The following is a 22,482-nucleotide window of genomic DNA, read 5'->3' on the forward strand; positions in this document are numbered from 1 at the left end:
AGGATGTGGCAATAGCAGGTATATCTCAAAAAGAATCTCCGGTCCTCAGCCTCCTGTTGTGTATTCATTACGCCAATTCCTTTGCAAAAAGTTTTGTCTTTTGAAAAGAGATTTGCAACAGAAACATTTTACTCCAAACGCTGTTGAGTTGAGTTTTGTTCTTAAACGGAAGTTGTAGTTCAGTCCTGTCTCTCTTAAGGAACCCTGCAGACAACACTCCACTTTAGATCATTTACAGATGTGCAGCTTGTGCCAAACACTATTCAGATTGGAATGGCAACACGTGAAAATCATACAATTAAAATGAACTACAACTTCTGTTTAAGAACCCAACGGCATTTATGTCAAGTTGAAGAGCGTTTGGAGTAAAAGGTTTCTGTTGCAAAATGTTTTGCAACAGAATATGTGTAACAAATACACCCCTGCTGTAGCCTCTCTGTCTTTGATCTAATCTGGCCTAAGGCTACGGTTATCTCCCCCTTGCTAAACTGTGGCTGGGAGAATGGAAGAGCAGAGCATTCGGCTGCGATGTACAGTACAGATGTAGGATCTAAATTTGATCACTATTTTGTTGCTGGGAATGTTCCTGCAAAGTAGAATATAACATTTGTAGTGTATTTGAGTTTTAAAAATACTTAAAAGTTTTTAATTTTCACTTTGAAATGTCAGACTTGATTTGCCCTCAGAAAAAAATGAACACCTACAAAAATGTCAATGAATTATAATCCACATAATAATTCACATTTTCCGTTGCTGCTGCATTATTTTCCTGCAGTAGCAAATTAAGATCCTACATCTGTATTGTTGTTTCCCTTATCCAAAAGTCCATTAGGCCCTGGCCCGGTGCCATCTTGTCTCAGGCAGACAGAGATAAAGATGTGTGGAGGGTGTGAGAGCAAACAGAATGAGAATGAGGCGGCATCAACGCTGTTGGTAGGAAGGAAGACCTGCACCATCCTCCCCTCAGATCCATGGCCTCTTTGTCTTTTAATTTATTTACAATCCAATCATTGAACTCGCGGCACAAAACAAAGTGAGGAGTCCATTCTCTTTTTCTTCTGTTCCTGGGGAAAACCGTTGTGAAATGTAATGATTCAATTTGGGTCATCTTGCTGGAAAACACTGGTCTGGACGGCCAAGATTAAGCTGCTTTTTAGAAGGATGTTTTGTCTTCATTGTTCATGCGTTTATGTTTCCCTCCCAATTTATGCAGTTGTGCTTGAGCAACTTTTCTCCTCCTTTGTGATTGCCTTTTCCTCTGTGCTACAGTAGGTTTCGCCAGTAGTAACATACTCCTTTAATCTTGTAACAATCTGCATTTATCTACAGTGTCTCGTTAAGGAAGAGTGTCACAACCATCTAAACATACAAATGTCCTTTGTATAGGGAAAAATAATGCAACCTGAATAGAATGACAGAAAAAAAATAATGTTTTGCTTAAATGGCAAACATTAAGACTACAAGCTTGTTCAAAACAACAATTTATAAGATACATTTTAAGGAACAGTAACTAGGCAAATCAAGATAAACTAAAGTTTGTAATAAGATCTAAGATGGAAAAGGGGACAACAACAAAGCTTCCTGTACTTCTATCACGCCCTGCAAAATGAAAGACAGAGAATCGAAAGAGTTTTTGAAAACACCGGCGGCGAGGTAGCTTTAATCAGTTGCAGTGGATAGCAGTGGGAGAGCAACTCCTCAGTACGAGGTTCCTTTTTGTATGTAAACACGGCACAGCACTGCACAGCACTGCACAGCACTGCAATGGCCTGGTCTAACCTTGAGAGCACACCCAGAACCCAGATAGCACAGATCAAGACCATGAAAGTGCATAACTAGCCCATTACACATCATATTTCCCACAGTAGCATCCCAACACGTCCACACTCAAAAAATACTCATATATATAGCATCCATATTAGCTGTCTCAATAGACTCGTTACTCCCAGCATTCTGCAGTGGAAACAAAATATTGCAGAAAAAAGGGGTGAAGCTCAAACTATCTTAGATTACTGGGATCCATGACTGACGGAGCATCCCTCGGCACCTCCACCACCCTCTAGTGATAGTTAGGTCTCCTCTAGGACACGTGGATACACAGAGGATGGCTAGGGAGCAGTAGAGAGAGGAGAGGAGAGGAGAGGAGAGGAGAGGAGAGGAGAGGAGAGGAGAGGAGAGGAGAGGAGAGGAGAGGAGAGGAGAGGAGAGGAGAGGAGAGGAGAGGAGAGGAGAGGAGAGGAGAGGAGAGGAGAGGAGAGGAGAGGAAAGAAGATGAAAAGGAATGTGTGAAAGTTCCCGTGTCCCAATACACCATCAATTTACATATCTTCTCCCTCAGCCTCCTCTTATTCACTGCAGGACAATATACCGCCCATCACCCCCAACCCTCCCAACGAACCCCCACACCTAATTGCAATTTTCGTCCCTATACTTTCATAGACTTTCTTATTACATGTTTTATAATTGCAAACTCCTGCGGCGAGCAGCTGGATGTGTTAAGTCATAATGACAGATCAGTCCATTTAACAGAACCTCGGGGGCCACGACGGAGCAGCCATAGCCCGTTCTCACACACAAACACACACACACACACACACACACACACACACACACACACACACACACACACACACACACACACACACACACACACACACACACACACACACACACACACACACACACACACACACACACACACACACACACACACACACACCACACACACACACACACACACACAGACACACAGACACACTCCCTTTATTAGTCTACTATCTTAGCACTGTGCCCGTGTCATCCCTCTTTCTCTCTCTCTCTCACATTCTTTCTCTTTCACTTACAGCTCCAGCGCTGTAGGCCAGTTCTTCAGATGCCTAGCAACCATCCCAGTACTAAATCAATCAGCAGACTGAGTTCAGTGCAGGCTAGTCGCGATCTCTCTCGCTCTCATTCTCTCTCTCTCTCTCTCTCTCTCTCTCTCTCTCTCTCTCTCTCTCCCCTCCCCCTCTCTCTCCCTCTCTCTCTCTCTCCCTTTCTCTCTCTCTCCCTCTCTCTCTCTCTTTCTCTCCCTCTCTCTCTCCCTCTCTCTCAAATTATTACAGAAAAAGCTCAAACTATCTTAGATTACTGGGATCCATGACTGACGGAGCATCCCTCGGCACCTCCACCACCCTCTAGTGATAGTTAGGTCTCCTCTAGGACACGTGGATACACAGGGGATGGCTAGAGAGCAGTAGAGAGAGGAGAGGAGAGAGAGGGAAGAAGATGAAAAGGAATGTGTGAAAGTTCCCGTGTTTCCCGATGCACAATCAATTAACATCACTCCTCCCTCAGCCTCCTCTCTCTCTCTCTCTCCCTCTCTTTCTCCCTCTCTCTTTCTCAAATCAAAATAAAATAAAATACTTATTTTTTTAGTCACATACACACGGTTAGCAGATGTTAATGCGAGTGTAGCGAAATGCTTGTGCTTCTAGTTCCGACAGTGCAGTAATATCCAACAAGTAATCCAACAAATTCACAACCACTACATTATACACACGAATGTAAAGGGATGGAATAAGAATATGTATAGATGAGCGATGGTCGTGCGGCATAGGCAAGACGTAATAGATGGTATGAAATACAATATATACATATGAGATGAGTAATGTAGGATATGTAAACTTTATTAAAGTGGCGTTATTTAAAGTGACTAGTGATACCTTTATTAAATCAATTTATTAAAGTGGCCAGTGATTTGGGTCTGTATGTTGGCAGCATCCTCTCTACGTTTACTGATGGCTGTTTAACAGTGCGATGGCGTTGAGATAGAAGCTGTTTGTCAGTCTCTCGGTCCCAGCTTTGATACACTTGTACTGACCTCGCCTTCTGGGTGGTAACGTGGTGAACAGGCAGTGGCTCAGGTGGTTGATGCCCCTGATGATCTTTTTGGGCTTCCTGTGACATCGGGTGTCCTGGAGGGCAGGTAGTTTGCCCCCGGTGATGTGTTGTGCAGACCGCACTACCCTCTGGAGAGCCTTGCGGTTGAGGGTGGTGCAGTTGCCGTACCAGGAGGTGATACAGCCCGACAGGATGCTCTCGATTGTGCATCTGTAAATGTGTACATCTGTAAAAGGCTTTAAGGTGACAAGCCAAATTTCTTCAGCCTCCTGAGGTTGAAGAGGCGCTGTTGCGCCTTCTTCACCACACTGTCTGTGGACCATTTCAGTTGTCCGTGATGTGTACGTCGAGGAACTTAAAACGTTCCACCTTCTCCACTACTTTCCTGTCGATGAGGATAGGGGGGTGCTCCCTGCTGTTTCCGGAAGTCCATGTTCATCTCCTTTGTTTTGTTGATGTTGAGTGAGAGTTTGTTTTCCTGACACCACACTCCAAGTGCCGTCACCTCATCCCCGTAGACTGTCTCGTCGTTGTTGGTAATCAAGCCCACTACAGTTATATCATCTGCAAACTTGATGATTGAGTTGGAGGTGTGCATGGCCACGCAGTCATGGGTGAACAGGGAGTACAGGAGGGGGCTGAGCAGGCACCCTTGTGGGGCCCCGGTGTTGAGGATCAGCGAAGTGGAAGTGTTGTTTCCTACCGTCACCACCTGGGGGGAGGGCCGTCAGGTGGTCCAGGACCCAATTCCACAGGGTGGGGTTGAGACCCAGGGCCTTAAGCATAATGATGAGCTTGGAGGGTATTATGGTGTTGAATGCTGAGCTGTAGTCAACAAACAGCATTCTTACATAGGTATTCCTCATCTCCAGATGGGATAGGTCAGTGTGCAATGTGATGGAGATTGCATCGTCTGTGGACCTGTTGGGGAGGTATGCAAACTGAAGTGGGTCTAGGGTGGCCGGTAAGGTGGAGGTGACATGATCCTTGACTAGTCTCTCAAAGCACTTCATGATGACTGAAGTGAGTGCTACGGGGCGATAGTAATTTAGTTCAGTTATCTTTGCCTTCCTTTGTACAGGAACAATGGTGGCCATCTTGAAGCGTGTGGGGACAACAGACTGGGATAGGGAGCGATTGAATATGTCTGTAAACACACACCAGCCAGCTGATCTGCGCATGCTCTGAGTACGTGGCTAGGGTTGCCCTCTGGGCCAGCAGCCGTGCGAAGGTTAACACATTTAAACGTCTTATTCCCGTTGGCCATGGAGAAGGAGGGGAGGGGGGTCCACTGGCACTGTATTATCATCAAAGCGGGCAAAAAAGGTGTTTAGCTTGTCTGGAAGCAAGACGTCGGTGTCTGTGACGTGGCTGGTTTTCTTTTTGTCATCTGTAATTGCCTGTAGACCCTGCCACATACGTCTTGTGTCTGGGCAGCTGAATTGTGAGTCCATTTTGTCCCTATACCAACATTTCGCTTGTTGGATTGCCTTGCGGAGGCAATAACTACACTGTTTATATTCAACCATAATCCCCGACCTCTTTCTATGGTTGAATGCGGTGGTTCACACTTTCAGTTTTGCGCGAATGATGCTGTCTGTCCTGGTTGGGGTAGGTTTTAAAAGTCACAGTGGGTACAACATCTCCAATGCACTTCCTAATTTACTCACTCACCGAGTCAGCGTATAAATCAATGTTATTGTCTGATGCTTCCCGAAACATTTTCCAGTCCACGTGATCAAAACAATCTTGAAGCATGGATTCTGATTGGTCAGACCAGCGTTGAATGGTTCTAGTCATGGGTACATCCTGCTTGAGTTTCTGCCTCTACGAAGGTACGAGCAAGATGGAGTCGTGGTCGGATTTGCCGCAGGGAGGGCGGGAAGGGCCTTGTATGCATCCCGGAAGTTAGAGTAGCAGTAGTCCAGTGTTTTGCTCGAGCGGGTACTACAGTCAATGTGCTGGTAGAATTTAGGTAGCCTTGTTCTCAAATTAGCTTTGTTAAAATCCCCAGCTTCAATAAATGCAGCCTCAGGATATATGGTTTCCAGTTTACATAGAGTCCAGTGAAGTTCTTTCAGGGCCGTCGAGGTATCTGCTTTGGGGGGGATATACAGTACAAGGCTGTGACTATAATCAAAGAGAATTCTCTTGGGAGATAATGCGGGTCGGCATTTGATTGTAAGGAATTCTAGGTTAGGTGAACAAAAGAACTTGAGTTCCTGTATATTGTTATTGTTACACAATGAGTTGTTAATCATGAGGCATACATCCCCGCCCTTCTTCTTACCAGAGAGATGTACGTTTCTTTCGGCGTGACGCATTAAGAAACCCTGTGGCTGTACCGACTGACAACATATCCCGAGTGAACCATGTTTCCGTGAAACAGAGAATGTTACAATCTCTGATGTCTCTCTGGAAGGCAACTCGTGCCCTAATTTCATCCACCTTGCTGTCTAGAGACTGGACATTGGTGAGTAATATGCTCGGAAACGGTGGGTGGTGTGCTTGCCTTCTAAGTCTGACCATTAGGCCGCTCCGTCTGCCTCTCCTGCAGCGACAACGTTGTTTTGGGTCGGCCTCTGGGATTAGATCCAATGTCCAGGGTGGAGGTCCGAACAAAGGATCCGCTTTTGAAATTCGTATTCCTGGTTGGAATGTTGGTAAGTTGACGTCGCTATTATATCCAATAGTTCTTCCCGGCTGTATGTAATAACACTTAAGATTTTCTAACAATGTAAGAAATAATACAACAATTACTGCATAGTTTCCTAAGGACTTGAAGATGGGCATCTCTGTCGGCTCCATCTTGCCTCTCTAACTCTCTGTGCCTCTCTCTCTCTGCCTCTCTCTCCCTTTCTCTCTCTCTCCATTTCTCTCTCTCTCTCCCTTTCTCTCTCTCTCTCTCTCTCTCTCTCTCTCTCTCTCTCTCTCTCTTTGCCCCTTTTCCATTTCTATCTCTCTCTCCCTCTCTCCATTTCTCTCTCTCCCTCTCTCTCTCTCTCTCTTTTACACACTATCGGCCCATCATGTCTTTGATTTGGCCCTCTCCTCCTCCTTTAATGTCCAGTCTAAATTCTCCCCAGACCCTGCCCTCCCGCTCTTCCATCCTCTCTCAGTACTCTGAGGGACGGGATAACAAAGTCACACTGTTATCTGCATCAAAAGTGGGAAACGATTATTACTGAGGACAATGTGTTTGAAGTTTTGAAATCTAATTACATATCACTGTGAAATGTACAGTAACTTGTTTAGTGATTTAAGACATTAATTCATGGCCTTCAAAAGTGAAGAACACTGTCAAGCATACTCAGTTCGGATAACTCAACTAATCTTAGTTTTTGAGTCAAGCAACACATTGTTTTGTAAGTTACCAGTACTAATTTCATTGAGTGACGTAGAAGGTTCAGGTTTTACATCGTCTGTTGTCCAGTAGCCTCAGATATATTGCAGGTTCCCGGTATTCTGTTCACCTGTCAGATATGAGCTGGTGACTGGATATCTGCAGAGACAGTTCACACAATGATACACATCTGTCATCTACCACAGCTGCCCCGCTATTGCCCGTAACCCTGGCAACTGCCAAGCTCGGACCTGTAGCCCTTGACGACTGGCAAATGCACACACGGGAACATTTTACACACACATAAATACACTCACCATAGGGCTACAGGTCCCTTAGGCACAGAGGGTGATTTAAGAGAGCCATTGGACAGAGTAAACAGGTGTTGGAGAGGCTGTCAGAGCACCAAGCCACTCCAGAGAGCACACACAGTGGGAGACAGACAGACAGACAGACAGACAGACAGACAGACAGACAGACAGACAGACAGACAGACAGACAGACAGACAGACAGACAGACAGACAGACAGACAGACAGACAGACAGACAGACAGACAGACAGACAGACAGACAGACAGACAGACAGACAGACAGACAGACAGACAGACAGACAGACAGACAGACAGACAGACAGACAGACAGACAGACAGACAGAGAGAGAGACAGAGAGACAGAGAGACAGAGAGAGAGAGAGAGAGAGAGAGAGACAGGAGCAGCTCATTGATATGCTCTGTGTAAATAATGTCTCTCCCATTCTCACTGCATCACGCTGTTTAACATATTTCAATATGACAAGAAACTAATGAGGAAACGGGGGGTGGTGAGAGAGTAAATAAGTGGTTGTACAATGTGAACTCTTTTTCTTGCATCTGTTCTTCTCTTTTCTTTAATTAAATTATTCAACCACCACCACAGCTACCTTTAGTCACACACACTCTTTATGTCTTCATCTCCCTCCATCCCTCTCCCATCCATTGCTCTATCGCTATCGCTCTATCTATCTATCTATCTATCTATCTATCTATCTATCTATCTATCTATCTATCTATCTATCTATCTATCTATCTATCTATCTATCTATCTATCTATCTATCTATCTATCTATCTATCTATCTATCTATCTATCTATCTATCTATCTATCTATCTATCTATCTATCTATCTATCTGTCTGTCTGTCTGTCTGTCTGTCTGTCTGTCTGTCTGTCTGTCTGTCTGTCTGTCTGTCTGTCTGTCTGTCTGTCTGCCTGCCTGCCTGCCTGCCTGCCTGCCTGCCTGCCTGCCTGCCTGCCTGCCTGCCTGCCTGCCTGCCTGCCTGTCTGTCTGTCTGTCTGTCTGTCTGTCTGTCTGTCTGTATCTATCTATCTATCTATCTATCTATCTATCTATCTATCTATCTATCTATCTATCTATCTATCTATCTATCTATCTATCTATCTGTCTATCACTCTGTCTGTCTGTCTGTCTGTCTGTCTGTCTGTCTGTCTGTCTGTCTGTCTGTCTGTCTGTCTGTCTGTCTGTCTGTCTGTCTGTCTGTCTGTCTGTCTGTCTGTCTGTCTGTCTGTCTGTCTGTCTGCCTGCCTGCCTGCCTGCCTGCCTGCCTTTGCAATACAAGCCCTTGATAATGAAGTTGGCACATTGAGAAAAATGACTGAGATCACTTTGAGCACCGCAGTGTAAAGGACGGCCTCATTTGTAGTCAGACACCTCCCATCTCCCTCTCCTTACCTCCCTCCCCTCTATCTCTTAGCCATTACCATTTCCTCCTGCATCAAGGGAAGAACCAAGTAGCAGAAGGATGATTAACCATAACCTGAGTTATTAGCATAATATTTATAGCTACTCTCATTAGTCCAGACAGAGCAGCATACATATGTGGAAGTGGCAGCCATTTTCCTTCTCTGGAGGAGTAAAAGAGAAGTTGTACAGCCTCGGATTCAGGCCGCTTGAGAATGACCAGTGATTGGAACCATACTGTTAGAGTAGTGTTTCAGGGTATACTGGAAAGGCCAATAGTATTTAAGAAAACATGTACTGTGCATTCAGAAAGTATTCAGACCCCTTGACTTTTTCCACATTTTGTTACATTACAGACTTATTCTAAAATGGATTACATAGTTTTTTCCCCCTCATCAGTCTACACACAATACCCAATAATGACAAATCAAAAACAGAAAAAAAAACAACTTAAATATCACATTTACATATGTTTTCAGATCCTTTACTCAGTACTTTATTGAAGCACCTTTGGCAGAGATTATAGCCTTGAGTCTTCTTGGGTAGGACACTACAAGCTTGGCACACCTGTATTTGGGGAGTTTCTCCCATTCTTGTCTGCAGATCCTATCAGGCTCTGTCAGGTTGGATGGGGAGCGTTGCTGCACAGCTATTGTCAGGTCTCTCCAGAGATGTTCGATCGGGTTCAAGTCCGGGCTCTGGCTGGGCCACTCAAGGACCTTCAGAGACTTGTCCCGAAGCCACTCCTGCAGTGTCTTGGCTGCGTGCTGAGGGATGTTGTCCTGTTGGAAGGTGAACCTTTGCCCCAGTCTGAGGCCCTGAGCACTCTGGAGCAGGTATCCAGATCCATCGGATGTAGTGATCACAATATAATAGCCATATCTAGGAAAAGTTCCAAAGGCTGGGCCTAATATAGTGTATAAGAGGTCATACTAGACGTTTTATAGCGATTCCTATGTTGTTGATGTAAAGAATATTTGTTGGTCCGTGGTGTGTAATGAGGAGCATACAGACGCTGCACTTGACACATTTATGAAATTGCTTATCCCAGTAATAAGTATGCACCCATTAAGGAAATTAATGTAAAAACTGTTAAATCCCCGTGGATTGATGAAGAATTGAAGGGATGAGGCAAAAGGAATGGCAAATAACTCTGGCTGCACAACCGATTGGCAAACGTCTTGCAAATTGGGAAATCATGTGACTAAACTGAATAAGAAGAAGAAGAAACAAGGGGATACCTAGTCAGTTATACTGCTGAATGCCTTCAACTGAAAAGTGTCTTCCGCATTTTAACTCAACCTCTGAATCAGAGAGGCTGCCATAATTGACATCCACGTCTTCAGCGCCCAGGGAACAACACATGCCACCAGAGGTCTCTTCACAGTCCCCAAGTCCAGAACAGACTGTGGGAGGCACACAGTACTACATAGAGCCATGACTACATGGAACTCTATTCCACATCAGGTAACTTGCCGGACCCCAGGAAGAGTAGCTGCTGCAAATACAAAAATCATCAAGGCTCTCTGTACTTTGCTCTCTTCTTCTTTCCCTCGATACTGACTAGTCTCTCAGTCCCTGCCTCTGAAAAAAACATCCCAACAGCATGATACTGACACCACTATGCTTCACTGTAGGGATGGTGCAAGGTTTCCTCCAGACGTCACGCTTGGCATTCAGGCTAAAGCATTCAGTCTTGGTTTCATCAGACCCGAGAATCTTGTTTCTCATGGTCTCAGAGTCCTTTAGGTGTCTTTTGGCAAACTCCAAGTGGACTGTCATGTGCCTTTTACTGAGGAGTGGGTTCCATCTGGCCACTCTACCACAAAGGCTTGACTGCTGGAGTGCTGCAGAGATGTTTGTCCCTCTGGAAGGTTCTCACATCTCCACAGAGAAACTCTGGGGCTCTGTCAAAATTAACATTGGGTTCTTGGTCACCTCCCTGACCAAGGACCCTTTCCCCCGATTTCCCAGTTTGGCTGGGCGGCCAGCCCTAGGAAGAGTCTTGGTGGTTCCAAACGTCTTCCATTTAAGAATGATGGAGGCCACTGTGTTCTTGGGGACCTTCAATGCTGCATCAGTGTTTTGGTGCCCTTCCCCAGATCTGTGCCTCAACACAATCCTGTCTCTGAGCTCTATGGACAATTCCTTCGACCTCATGGCTTGGTGTTTGCTCTGACATGCACTGTCAACTGTGAGACCTTATATAGACAGGCGTGTGCCTTTCCAAATCATGTCCAATCAATTGAATTTACCACAGGTGGACTCCAATCAAGTTGTAGAAACATCTTAAAGATGATCAATGGATACAGGATACAGGATACACCTGAGCTCAATTTCAAGTGTCATAACAAAGGTTCTGAATACACATGTAAATAAGGTATGTTTAAAAATAATAATAATACATTTGCAAAAAATTCTAAAAACCTGTTTTCACTTTGTCATTATGGGGTATTGTGATGTCATTATGGGGTATTGTGATGTCATTATGGGGTATTGTGATGTCATTATGGGGTATTGTGATGTCATTATGGGGTATTGTGATGTCATTATGGGGTATTGTGATGTCATTATGGGGTATTGTGATGTCATTATGGGGTATTGTGTGTAGATTGATGAGCAAAACAATGAATGTAATCCATTTTAGAATAAGGCTGTAACGTAACAAAATGTGTAAAAAGTTAAGGGGTCGGAATACTTTCCAGATGCACTGTATTTATCCATGTTAAAAGTGTGTACAGTTTTTATTTTTGCTAAATGAAAGGGAATTTCATGTATGTCGATGAAATATCAGTGAAAACCTTGCACAGAAGTATGGTTCCCTATGGACTGCAATAACATCGCATAACATTGATTGGCATTCACATCCTACTAGGCAAATGGCTGTGATATCAAGAACAGGTGGATCATATACAAGAGTATTGAATGTTCTGAGCTTATATTGCAAATGGCTACGATATCAAGAATAGATGTGGAATCTAAAAGTCTATTGAACGTTCTGAGTTTAGACTGAAGTGGCAGAGATTGGCATTGCTACACCTAACGTAACGTCCTTCAGGGCTCTGCTATATATTCCCGATAAGATAAACACAGTGGCTCTGACAGATAATACTATTCTGTTACAATGATTGCAATCTGAACAGTGTTGGGGAGAAAATCCATAGTGCCTGGGACTTAGATTCTGAGAGGTTTATTGACAGTGTGTGGAACACAGAACTGTCAGCACTCGACCGACAGGACATAGGATATGAGAAGGAAAACGAGATCCACAAAACAACCTATAGGGGACCAAAGGAGGGCTGCTGGAGTCACTGGCCCTCCTGACAAAAGATACTGATTTCCAGAGATACCGCTTGAAAACAAACAGAGAAACTGAATTTAAAAAAAAAATAGAACGATTCTGGGTTAGGAGAGACAAACTTGTCCTGCATGGGATCGAGTCAGGGACACCAATATTCCACTAGAGGGAGATGTTGAGCCTACAGCCCGGTGATAAAGGGAGGGAGGGAGATAATAAGAGAGACAAATACATGGAGAGTAAGAGTGCAGTGGGAATGACAGCCTGCATTAAGCTTCATAGTTGTTGTACTTGTCTGCTACTCCGGGGGTATCACCCCTGTCATGCAATATTTATCCGAGCACCTGAGAGTGCTGATCATCTCAACAAAACGCTGACTAATTCATGAAACCAAGCTATTCAGCCCTAATAATCTTTATGTCGAGGAGACGAAGGCTTGAAGCCATAATTCACAAATTTACCATCGCTTTAATTGCTTCTACCAAGCGTGTATCCCAAATGGCAACCTACTCTCTATATAGTATACTGCTTTAAACCAGAGCCCTATGAGTCCTGGTCAAAAGTAGTGCACTAAATAGGGAATAGGTTGCAACCCAAATGGCAACCTATGTCGGTTACAATTTACGAATGAAAATATTTTATACAAAAATAAAAGAACACCAGGGAGGATCTATACAATTATACATTTATATTGAGAGATAACACATGACACATTTATGTACCTGTACACATACTATTATATACTCACTCACTGTACTGTACGTACCATTGGATAAAATCATCTGCTAAATGTCATAGACCAGGGCTGCCCAACCCTCTTCCTGGAGATCTACTGTCATGTGGGTTTTCAGTCCAACCCTCTTCCTGGAGATCTACCATCCTGTGGGTTTTCAGTCCAACCCTCTTCCTGGAGATCTACCATCCTGTGGGTTTTCAGTCCAACCCTCTTCCTGGAGATCTACCATCCTGTGGGTTTTCAGTCCAACCCTCTTCCTGGAGATCTACTGTCCTGTGGGTTTTCAGTCCAACCTTAATTTAACACAACTGATTCTACTAATTAGCTGCTAAACAAGACCTTAACTAGCTGAATCAGATATGCTAAATTAGGGTTGGACTGAAAACCTACAGGACGGAAGATCTCCAGGAAGAGGGTTGGGCTGAAAACCTACAGGACAGTAGATCTCCAGGAAGAGGGTTGGGCAGCCCTGGTGTAGACCATGTAAAGAGGTGTACCTTGCGGATGCCCTCCTTGGACTCGTCCACGTTGTTTTCGGCCCCTCCGGTGCGGTTGATCATGCGCCACATCTGGGAGTACATAGGGTCCCTCTCAAAGGGGTTCATGGCCTTACTGCGCACCTGCTCATACACAGCCGAGTCCAACACCGTCCCGTACGGCAACTCTGTCTGCTTGGAAAGGTCTTGGAGAGACCTATAGAGAGAGACAGAAGGGGGAGGTTATGGGAAATGTAGTTCACCATGTACACATACATACATTAGAACATGGGGTTGACATGGAACTACACTTGAAGTTTAAAAAATCAGACTCCACACCCACACACCTACCGAGGCTCACACACAGAGTCAGTGCTGAGATCATAACTTGAAGCTAATTAAGGGTAAGCCAGCGAACCAACTGTTAGGAAGCTCCCTGTAGTTCCACTAAAAGGGGTATAATGGACGGATGTCATAAAAGCACTAGTCAGTAGAGTCATACCATCTCCACCTCAAGGGAAATGAAGGTATTTTAATTACAATGCTACAGTCTTCAAACACTCACCATTTACAACTGTAATAAAAAAACATGACTGGGACTAATGACTGTTTGTTTGTCAAATTGCTTTACCAGAAGCCACCAATGTAATTAGGAGAACAACAAGTGTATCACCATCACTACTATTAAACGTCTGTTGTTACCATCACTACTATTAAACGTCTGTTGTTACCATCACTACTATGACTCTTCTGTTGTTACCATCACTACTATAAAACGTCTGTTGTTACCATCACTACTATAAAACGTCTGTTGTTACCATCACTACTATAAAACGTCTGTTGTTACCATCACTACTATAAAGCTTATGTTGTTACCATCACTACTATGACTCTTCTGTTGTTACCATCACTACTATGACACTTCTGTTGTTACCATCACTACTATAAAACGTCTGTTACCATCACTACTATGACTCTTCTGTTGTTACCATCACTACTATGACACTTCTGTTGTTACCATCACTACTATAAAACGTCTGTTGTTACCATCACTACTATGACTCTTCTGTTGATACCATCACTACTATGACACTTCTGTTGTTCCCATCACTACTATAAAACGTCTGTTGTTACCATCACTACTATAAAACGTCTGTTGTTACCATCACTACTATGACTCTTCTGTTGTTACCATCACTACTATGACACTTCTGTTTTTACCATCACTACTTTAAAACGTCTGTTGTTACCATCACTACTATAAAGCTTATGTTGTTACCATCACTACTATGGCTCTTCTATTGTTACCATCACTACTATGACACTTCTGTTGTTACCATCATTAAAATGACACTTCTGTTGTTACCATCACTACTAAGACTTTTATGCTGTTACCATCACTACTAAGACTCTTATGTTGTTACCGTCACTACTAAGACTCTTCTGTTGTTACCGTCACTACTAAAACTCTTCTGTTGTTACCATCACTACTAAGACTCTTCTGTTGTTACATCACTACTAAGACTCTTCTGTTGTTACATCACTACTGAGACTCTTCTGTTGTTACATCACTACTAAAACTCTTCTGTTGTTACATCACTACTGAGACTCTTCTGTTGTTACATCACTACTAAAACTCTTCTGTTGTTACATCACTACTGAGACTCTTCTGTTGTTACATCACTACTAAAACTCTTATGCTGTTACATCACTACTAAAACTCTTCTGTTGTTACATCACTACTAAGATTCTTCTGTTGTTACATCACTACTATAACACTTCTGTTGCTACCATCCCTAAAACATCTGTTGTTACCATCACTACTATGACTATTCTGTCATTATTAAGGCTGTCAAGAATTTTACACTGCAAAAAGTGAAATCTAAGCAAACCTAAATATCTTAATTGAGTGATAATTCACTTTAAATGTGTGTTTTTGTTTCTTCTTACCAAGATCAATTCTTTAACATCATTGGCAGATGTGCTTATTTTAACCCCAAAAAAGGCTTAATACAATGTATTTATATTTTTGGGAGATATTTTACCTTAAGAGGATTACTATTGAATACTGTTACATAAGCATACTCCCCCCCCTTTCACTCCCTCAATCCATCCCCCCACTCTCTCCAGCTACTCTCAAACCCCTTTGAAGGTTTTAATGATCTTTGCCGCCAAATGTTTAAGGGGAGATTCTCCTTAGGTAATGTGTAGGTTGAGTGTGATGGTGGGGTGGGTGCGGGAGTGGCAGACCACGGTCCCAAATGGCCCCCTGCTTGTTATGTAGTGCACTACAATTGACCATAGGGCTCTAGTTAAGTAGTGCATTAGATAGGGAATAGGGTGCAGTTTGGGACAAAGCTTATCAGTCTGGCGTCTAAACCTGAACATCTATTAAGGCATCCCTCTTCAGCTAGTCTGTCATCTTGGCCTGTGTTTTTGTTTGTCCCACTACCAATTACCTTTAGCCGAGCTGTTCATTGAACAAGGAAATGGACTTAACATCACTTGATTATTGCCTTTGTGACTGTCTTTAGAGATCATTTGTACAGGAAGCTAACACATTTTCTAGGGAGGGAACTAGATTCAGCCACGGGACGATTTTTGTCTGAGCGAATGGTCAGGCGGAAAATTATTCTTATTATTTTTACACTGCACAACCACAACTAAACCCAAAATGAGATTGGATTTGAAAATAACACTACTTTTATACCTTGATTATATTGAGACACAATGACATACACAATGACATACACAATGACATACACAATGACATACACAATGACATACACAATGACATACACTATGACATACAGTGAGCTCCAAAAGTATTTTTTGATGTTTTGGCTCTGGGTTTGAAATTATACAATAAATATGAGGTTAAAGTGCAGAATGTCAGCTTTAATTTGAGAGCATTTTCATCCATATCGTGAACCGTTTAGATATTATAGCACTTTTTGTACATAGTCCCCCTATATTGGGCCAATTTTACTTATGTGTATTAAAGTAGTGGAAAGTGTTTGATCTCATATTTATTGCACACAATGGGGCGGCAGGTAGCCTGGCGAGTAGGAGCATTGGGCCAGTAACCAAAAGGTTGCTGGATTGAAGTTAAAACCTGTCATTCTGCCCCTGAGCAAGGCAGTTAACCCACTGTTCCCCGTGCACAGAGGACGTGGATGTCGCCTAAGGCAGCCCCCGCACCTCCCTGATTCAGAGGGGTTGGGTCAAATGTGGAAGACACATTTCAGTTGAATGCGTTCAGTTGTACAACTAACTAGGTATCTCCCTTTCCGATGACTACATCAAGATTGTGACTCTACACACTTGTTGGATGCATTTGCTGTTTGTTTTGGTTGTTTCAGATGATTTTGTGCCCAATTGAAATGAATGGTAAATAATATATTTTGTCATTTTGTAGTGACTTTTATTGTAAATAAGAATATAATTAGTTTCTTAAAACTTCTTCATTAATGTGAATGCTACCATGATTACAGATAATCATGAATAAATTGTGATTAATCATGAGTGAGAAAGTTACAGACACACACATATCATACCGTCAAAAAATACTAACCACCCCTGTTATTGTAATGGTGAGAGGTTAAAATGTCTTGGGGGTATGATATTTTTGTGTCTGTAACTTTCTCACTCATCATTATTCATGATTCATTCAGGACTATCTGTAATCATGGTAGCAGTGTCCGACAATCCATCAAACAGGCAAAGCGTCAATACAGGACAAGATGGAATCCTACTACACTGGCTCTGATGCTTGTCGGCTGTGGCAGGGCTTGCAAATTATCACAAATTATATAGGGAAACACAGCCGCAAACTGCCCAGGGACGCAAGCCTACTAGACAAGCTAAATGCCTTCTATGCTCGAGGCAAGCAACACTGAACCATGCATGACAGTAACAGCTGTTCAGGATGACTGTGTGATCATGCTCTCTATAGCCGATTTGAGTAAGATCTTTAAACAGGTTAACATTCAGACGGATTACCAGGACACGTACTGAGAGCAATGCGCTGACCAGCTGGCAAGTGTCTTCACTGACATTTTCAACCTCTGCCTGACCCCGCCTGTAATATGTACATGTTTCAAGCAGACCACCATAGTCCCTGTGCCCAAGAATGCCAAGGTAACCTGTCTAAATGACTATCGCCCCGTAGCACTCACGTCTGTAGACATGACATGCTTTGAAAGGCTGGTCATGGCTCACATCAACACCATTACCCAGACACCCTGGACCCACTCCAATTCGCATATCTCGCAATCTCTATTGCACTCCAGACTGCCCTTTTACACATGGATAAAAATAACACCTATATGAGAATGCTGTTCATTGACTACAGCTCAGCATTCAACACAATAGTACCCTCCAAGCTCATCACTAAGCTAAGGACCCTGGAACTGAACACTTCCCTCTGAAACTGGTTCCTGGACATCCTGACGAGCCACCCCCAGGTGTGCGTGCTTAGTCCCCTGTAGACCCAAGGATGTACTTCCTGTAGACCCAAGGATGTACTTCCTGTAGACCCAAGGATGTGCAGCCGCGCAGGACTCTAACACCATCATTAAGTTTGCCCGACGACACAACAGTGGTAGACGATGAGCCTATACGGAGGTCAGAGACCTAGCAGTGTGGTGCCAGAACAACAACCACTCAGTCAATGTCCGCAAGAAAAACTAACTGATCGCACACTACAGGAAATGGTGGGCCAAGCACACCCCCACTCACATTGACAGGGCTGTAGTGGAGTAGGTCAGAGCTTCAAGTTCCTTGGTGTCCAAATCAGTAAGGATCTAGCATGGTCCATACACACCAACACAGTTATGAAGAGATTTCCCCTCAGGAGGCTGAAAAGATTTGGCATAGGCCCTCAGATCCTCAAAAATGTCTACAGCTGCACCATTGAGAGCATCTTGACTGGTGCATCCCCGCTTGGTATGGAAACTGCTCGGCATCCGACCGGAAGGAGCTACAGAGGGTAGTGTGTACAGCCCAGTACATCACTGGGGCCGAGCTCCCTGCCATCCAGGAACTCTATACCAGGCGGTGTTAGAGGAAAGCCCAAAAAATTGTCAAAGACTCCAGCATCCTAGTCATAGACTGTTCACTCTGTTACCGCACCCACCGCAAGCGGTAATGATGAACCAGGTCTGGAACAAACAGGGAACAGCTTCTACCCCCAAGACGTAAGACTGCTAAATAGTTTATTAAATAGTTAACCAAATAGCTACCCGGACTATCTGCATTGACCTCTTTTTGCACAAACTTTTTTGATTCATCACATACGCTGCTGCTACTGTTTACTATCTGTCACTTTATTCCTAGTTATTCGCACATATCTACCTCAATTACCTCGTACCCCTGCACATCGACTCAGAACGGGTACCCTGTGTGTATATACAGTGCCTTCAGAAAGTATGTACACCCCTTGAATTTGTCCACTTTTTGTTGTGTTACAGCCTGAATTTAAAATGAATTAAATGTAGAAAAAAACATTCACTGACCTACACACAATACCCCATAATGTCAAAGTGGAATGACACTAATCATACTTTGTTATTAAAAATGAAAAGCTGAAATGTCGAGTCAAGTATTCAACCCCGTTGTTATGGCAAGCCTAAATAAGTTCAGGAGTAAAATTGTGCTGAACAAGTCACATAATAAGTTGCATGGAATCTGTATGCATTAATAGTGTACCCCACACATGCAATTATCTGTAAGATCCCTGTTCGAGCAGTGAATTTTAAACACAGACTCAACGACAAAGACCAGGAGGTTTTCCAATGCCTCGCAAAGAAAGGGCACATATTGGTAGATGGGTAAAAAAAAAGCACACATTGAATATCCCTTTGAGCATGGTGAAGTTATTAATGACACTTTCAACACACCCAGTCACTACGAAGATACAAGCGTCCTTCCTAACTCAGTTGCCGGAGAGGAAGGAAACTGCTCAGGTATTTTATTGCCGTCTGTACTAAAGCAGAAAATATGACATCTGTGGTGTGAGATTGGGTTATGACGGAGAGAGAGAGACAGAGAGTGCTACGTCCTCTAAATCACTTTTTGCCTCAGTCCATCCTCATACTCATCCTTCTGCTACATCTCATCTCGCTCATCTCATCTCTTCTATTCTCTCTCTTTTTCTTTTTTTCTGAACCAAATCCACAGTCCTCCATCTCACCTCTTTTATCAATCCGCCCACAGTGTCTACCAAGTCCTATCTATCTACTGTTCACACGTTCTGTTTGGACCCTGCTCTGCTGCTTCAGCTCCACTCTCCTCCTACAGGATTCACAAATCGTCCACAAAACAATCATTTGTTATTTCATATCCAGATAGATCTCAGAGTAGGGCTGTTACGGGGACTGTATTACTGCCACACTGGCAGTAACAAGTCATGACCGCAGTCAAATTCCATGTGACCGTTTAGTCATGGTAACTAGGCTTCTCCAAGCTCTACATGCTACTGATGGTCATTAGTAGCCTACCTTCTCAACTTTCCTCATATTAAGCACATTGTTTCACTTTACAACATGAGCATAGCCTACCTGGTTGGCAAGGTGCATGATAATGGTCCATTCTAAATGAAAACTAATTTCACACATATTATTTAGTATATGTAAAGACAAGATTATAATAAGAATAGTCTAATGGGTGACAATATTAGCCTATCACTTGTGAATGATGTATTATCACTTGTGAATGATGTATTATCACTTGTGAATGATGTATTATCACTTGTGAATGATGTATTATCACTTGTGAATGATGCCCAGGGTGTACAGTAGGGCAAGAAACAGCGCATGCCTTTTTTTTTTCTTCGACTTAATCAGATCATAGTCACACATGTAGCCTAGCCCATAGGCCTATATGTTTAGATAAGGTTTGTAATCACAACTAAAGTGGCCAAATAACATATACAAATTAAGCATATTAATCCGCTTTACAATCGGTGTAGAGAATACATTTGGGGAAGATAGTTTTCACCATAACAATACACCTTTATAATAAAGCATTACATGCATTTGCGGTCACTTTTGAGAACAGTCTTTTCCTACTAATTGATTGCATTTTGGAACATTCACGCTTTTAGCATTGTTGCGCTTATAATGTGAAGAAATAGCCTAATAGCAGTGGTGTAAATTACAGAAAAAATACTTTAAAGTACTACTTAAGTAGTTTTTTAGTCCATCTGTACTTTACTATTTCCATTTTTGACAACTTTTACTTCACTATATTCCTGAAGAAAATAATGTACTTTTTACTCCAGAAATGTTCCCTGACACCAAAAGTACTCATTACATTTTGAATGCTTAGCAGGACAGGGAAATGGTTCAATTCACACACTTATCAAGAGAACATCCCTGGTCATCCCTACGGCCTCTGATCTGGCAGACTCACTAAACCCAAATGCTTTGATGTTTGAGTGTTGGAGTGTGCCCATGACTATCCTTAAATTTAAAAAACAAGAACAATTGTGCCATCTGATTTGCTTAATATAAGGAATTTTAAATTATTTATACTTTTACTTTTGAGAAATTACATTTACTTTTGATAATGAAATATATTTAAATCCAAATACTTTTACTCAAGTGGTATTTTACTGGGTGACTTTCACTTGAGTAATTAAGGTATCTTTACTTTTACTCAAGTATGACAATTGGGTCCATTTTCCACCACTGCCTAATAGTCTATCAACATTTTAAGCTAAACTTTCTGATCTGTTGCATCAGCCTCATTGCTATTAAAAGTTTTTTTAATGCTAGTGGTTGTATTAATTTGGGATCTATCGAATCCCACAACTGTTCAGCATATATTTGGAATATTTATTTCTTGCACAGAAGACGAAGTTGACCAATAGAATATGTCAACTTTTGTACTATGGGAGATAATAGATTGACATAGGCTACTGCTTTTTGCTGTTCGTTACTCATCATGTTGGCTGACAACAAGTAAACGTGGCCAGTTCCTCTAACATCTTCAATATGCTGCTTGCCGTTGTGTCTCTGATGTTTCTGTCTTCACTTGTAGCCTACTTAGCTGCGAGAAGGACACGATCAAGTGATGGGCATTGGCTAATAAGAATTGAGATATCTGAGAGAGCCATGTATGTGAGTGAGAGGTGCTTCGGAGCAAGGCAGTTGGGAGAAGGGAATTACAATGATTCTAATCAGCTTAAGGGCACAAATGCCACTTTGACTGCAAAAGACATGGATTTCTTAGGGGGCATTATGGCCACACAAGGGGGATGCCGACGAGAAATTCGAGGCCTGGTGAGAATATTATCAAGTGCTTGTATAATTGTGAATGAGAGACTGATGAAGTGTGTGCAGCCTGCGCAAAAAAAAACCAAATCATGCCTTCATCATTAGAGTCATATCATGCACCCTTAGAATTGATAAAAAATCTAAACATATAGCCCAACGTTTGTATCACAACTAAAGTTGCATAAATAACTCTAAATTAAGAATATAGTTAACTTCTCAACACAGAATAGCTGCATGTGCGCACTTCCTTGGAAATCATTTGTAGAAAATATCCTTTCTATTATATTTATCTATGTTCAATTGTATTCTTCATACAATATAATAATAATAAATAATGCCACGGAATTATCAGCAAATCTTGTCCGCTAAATGAACTGGTGTAGGCCACAGCCATATCATGGCATAGCCAGATCAGGACCTAACATAAGGACAACTCAAGAGTATGTTCTTCTGAAATAGACTACATCATGTATATTTCAACCCGTCTAAAATAAATCATGGATTTCCTGTGATGGTGTAGGGCTATATTAAATGGATTTATTATACTTTTTAAAATGTGGACGTTCCAAAGGTCCTCCTCAGTGTTTATTTTAATTAATGGTCAATTACCATGAGACCGGCAGTTATTTGATTGATAATCACCGGCCGACAAAATTTCATGACCGCCACAGCCCTGCCTCAGAGTATTATTACTTAAATATATGTATTTTTCTTATTGTCACTGTGCCAAGCC

The 22,482-nt window shown here is 42.6% G+C and overlaps 1 protein-coding gene across 2 annotated transcripts in view; it reads right to left on the bottom strand.

The window, feature by feature from the left end:
* The window catches only part of LOC109871657 (glutamate receptor ionotropic, delta-2), a 623,084-nt gene that overhangs the window by 54,789 nt on the left and 545,813 nt on the right, over nucleotides 1-22,482 (bottom strand). For both annotated transcript variants that reach the window (XR_004207889.1, XM_031817225.1), the window contains exon 13: nucleotides 13,492-13,687. Coding sequence is in view for 1 of the 2 variants with exons in the window: in XM_031817225.1 (XP_031673085.1) it covers nucleotides 13,492-13,687 (196 nt within the window). In the remaining variant the exon portion in view is untranslated. The remainder of the gene's footprint in view (nucleotides 1-13,491; nucleotides 13,688-22,482) is intronic.

This window comes from Oncorhynchus kisutch, linkage group LG3 (genome assembly GCF_002021735.2).
Source record: "Oncorhynchus kisutch isolate 150728-3 linkage group LG3, Okis_V2, whole genome shotgun sequence".
Taxonomy (NCBI): Eukaryota; Metazoa; Chordata; class Actinopteri; order Salmoniformes; family Salmonidae; genus Oncorhynchus; species Oncorhynchus kisutch.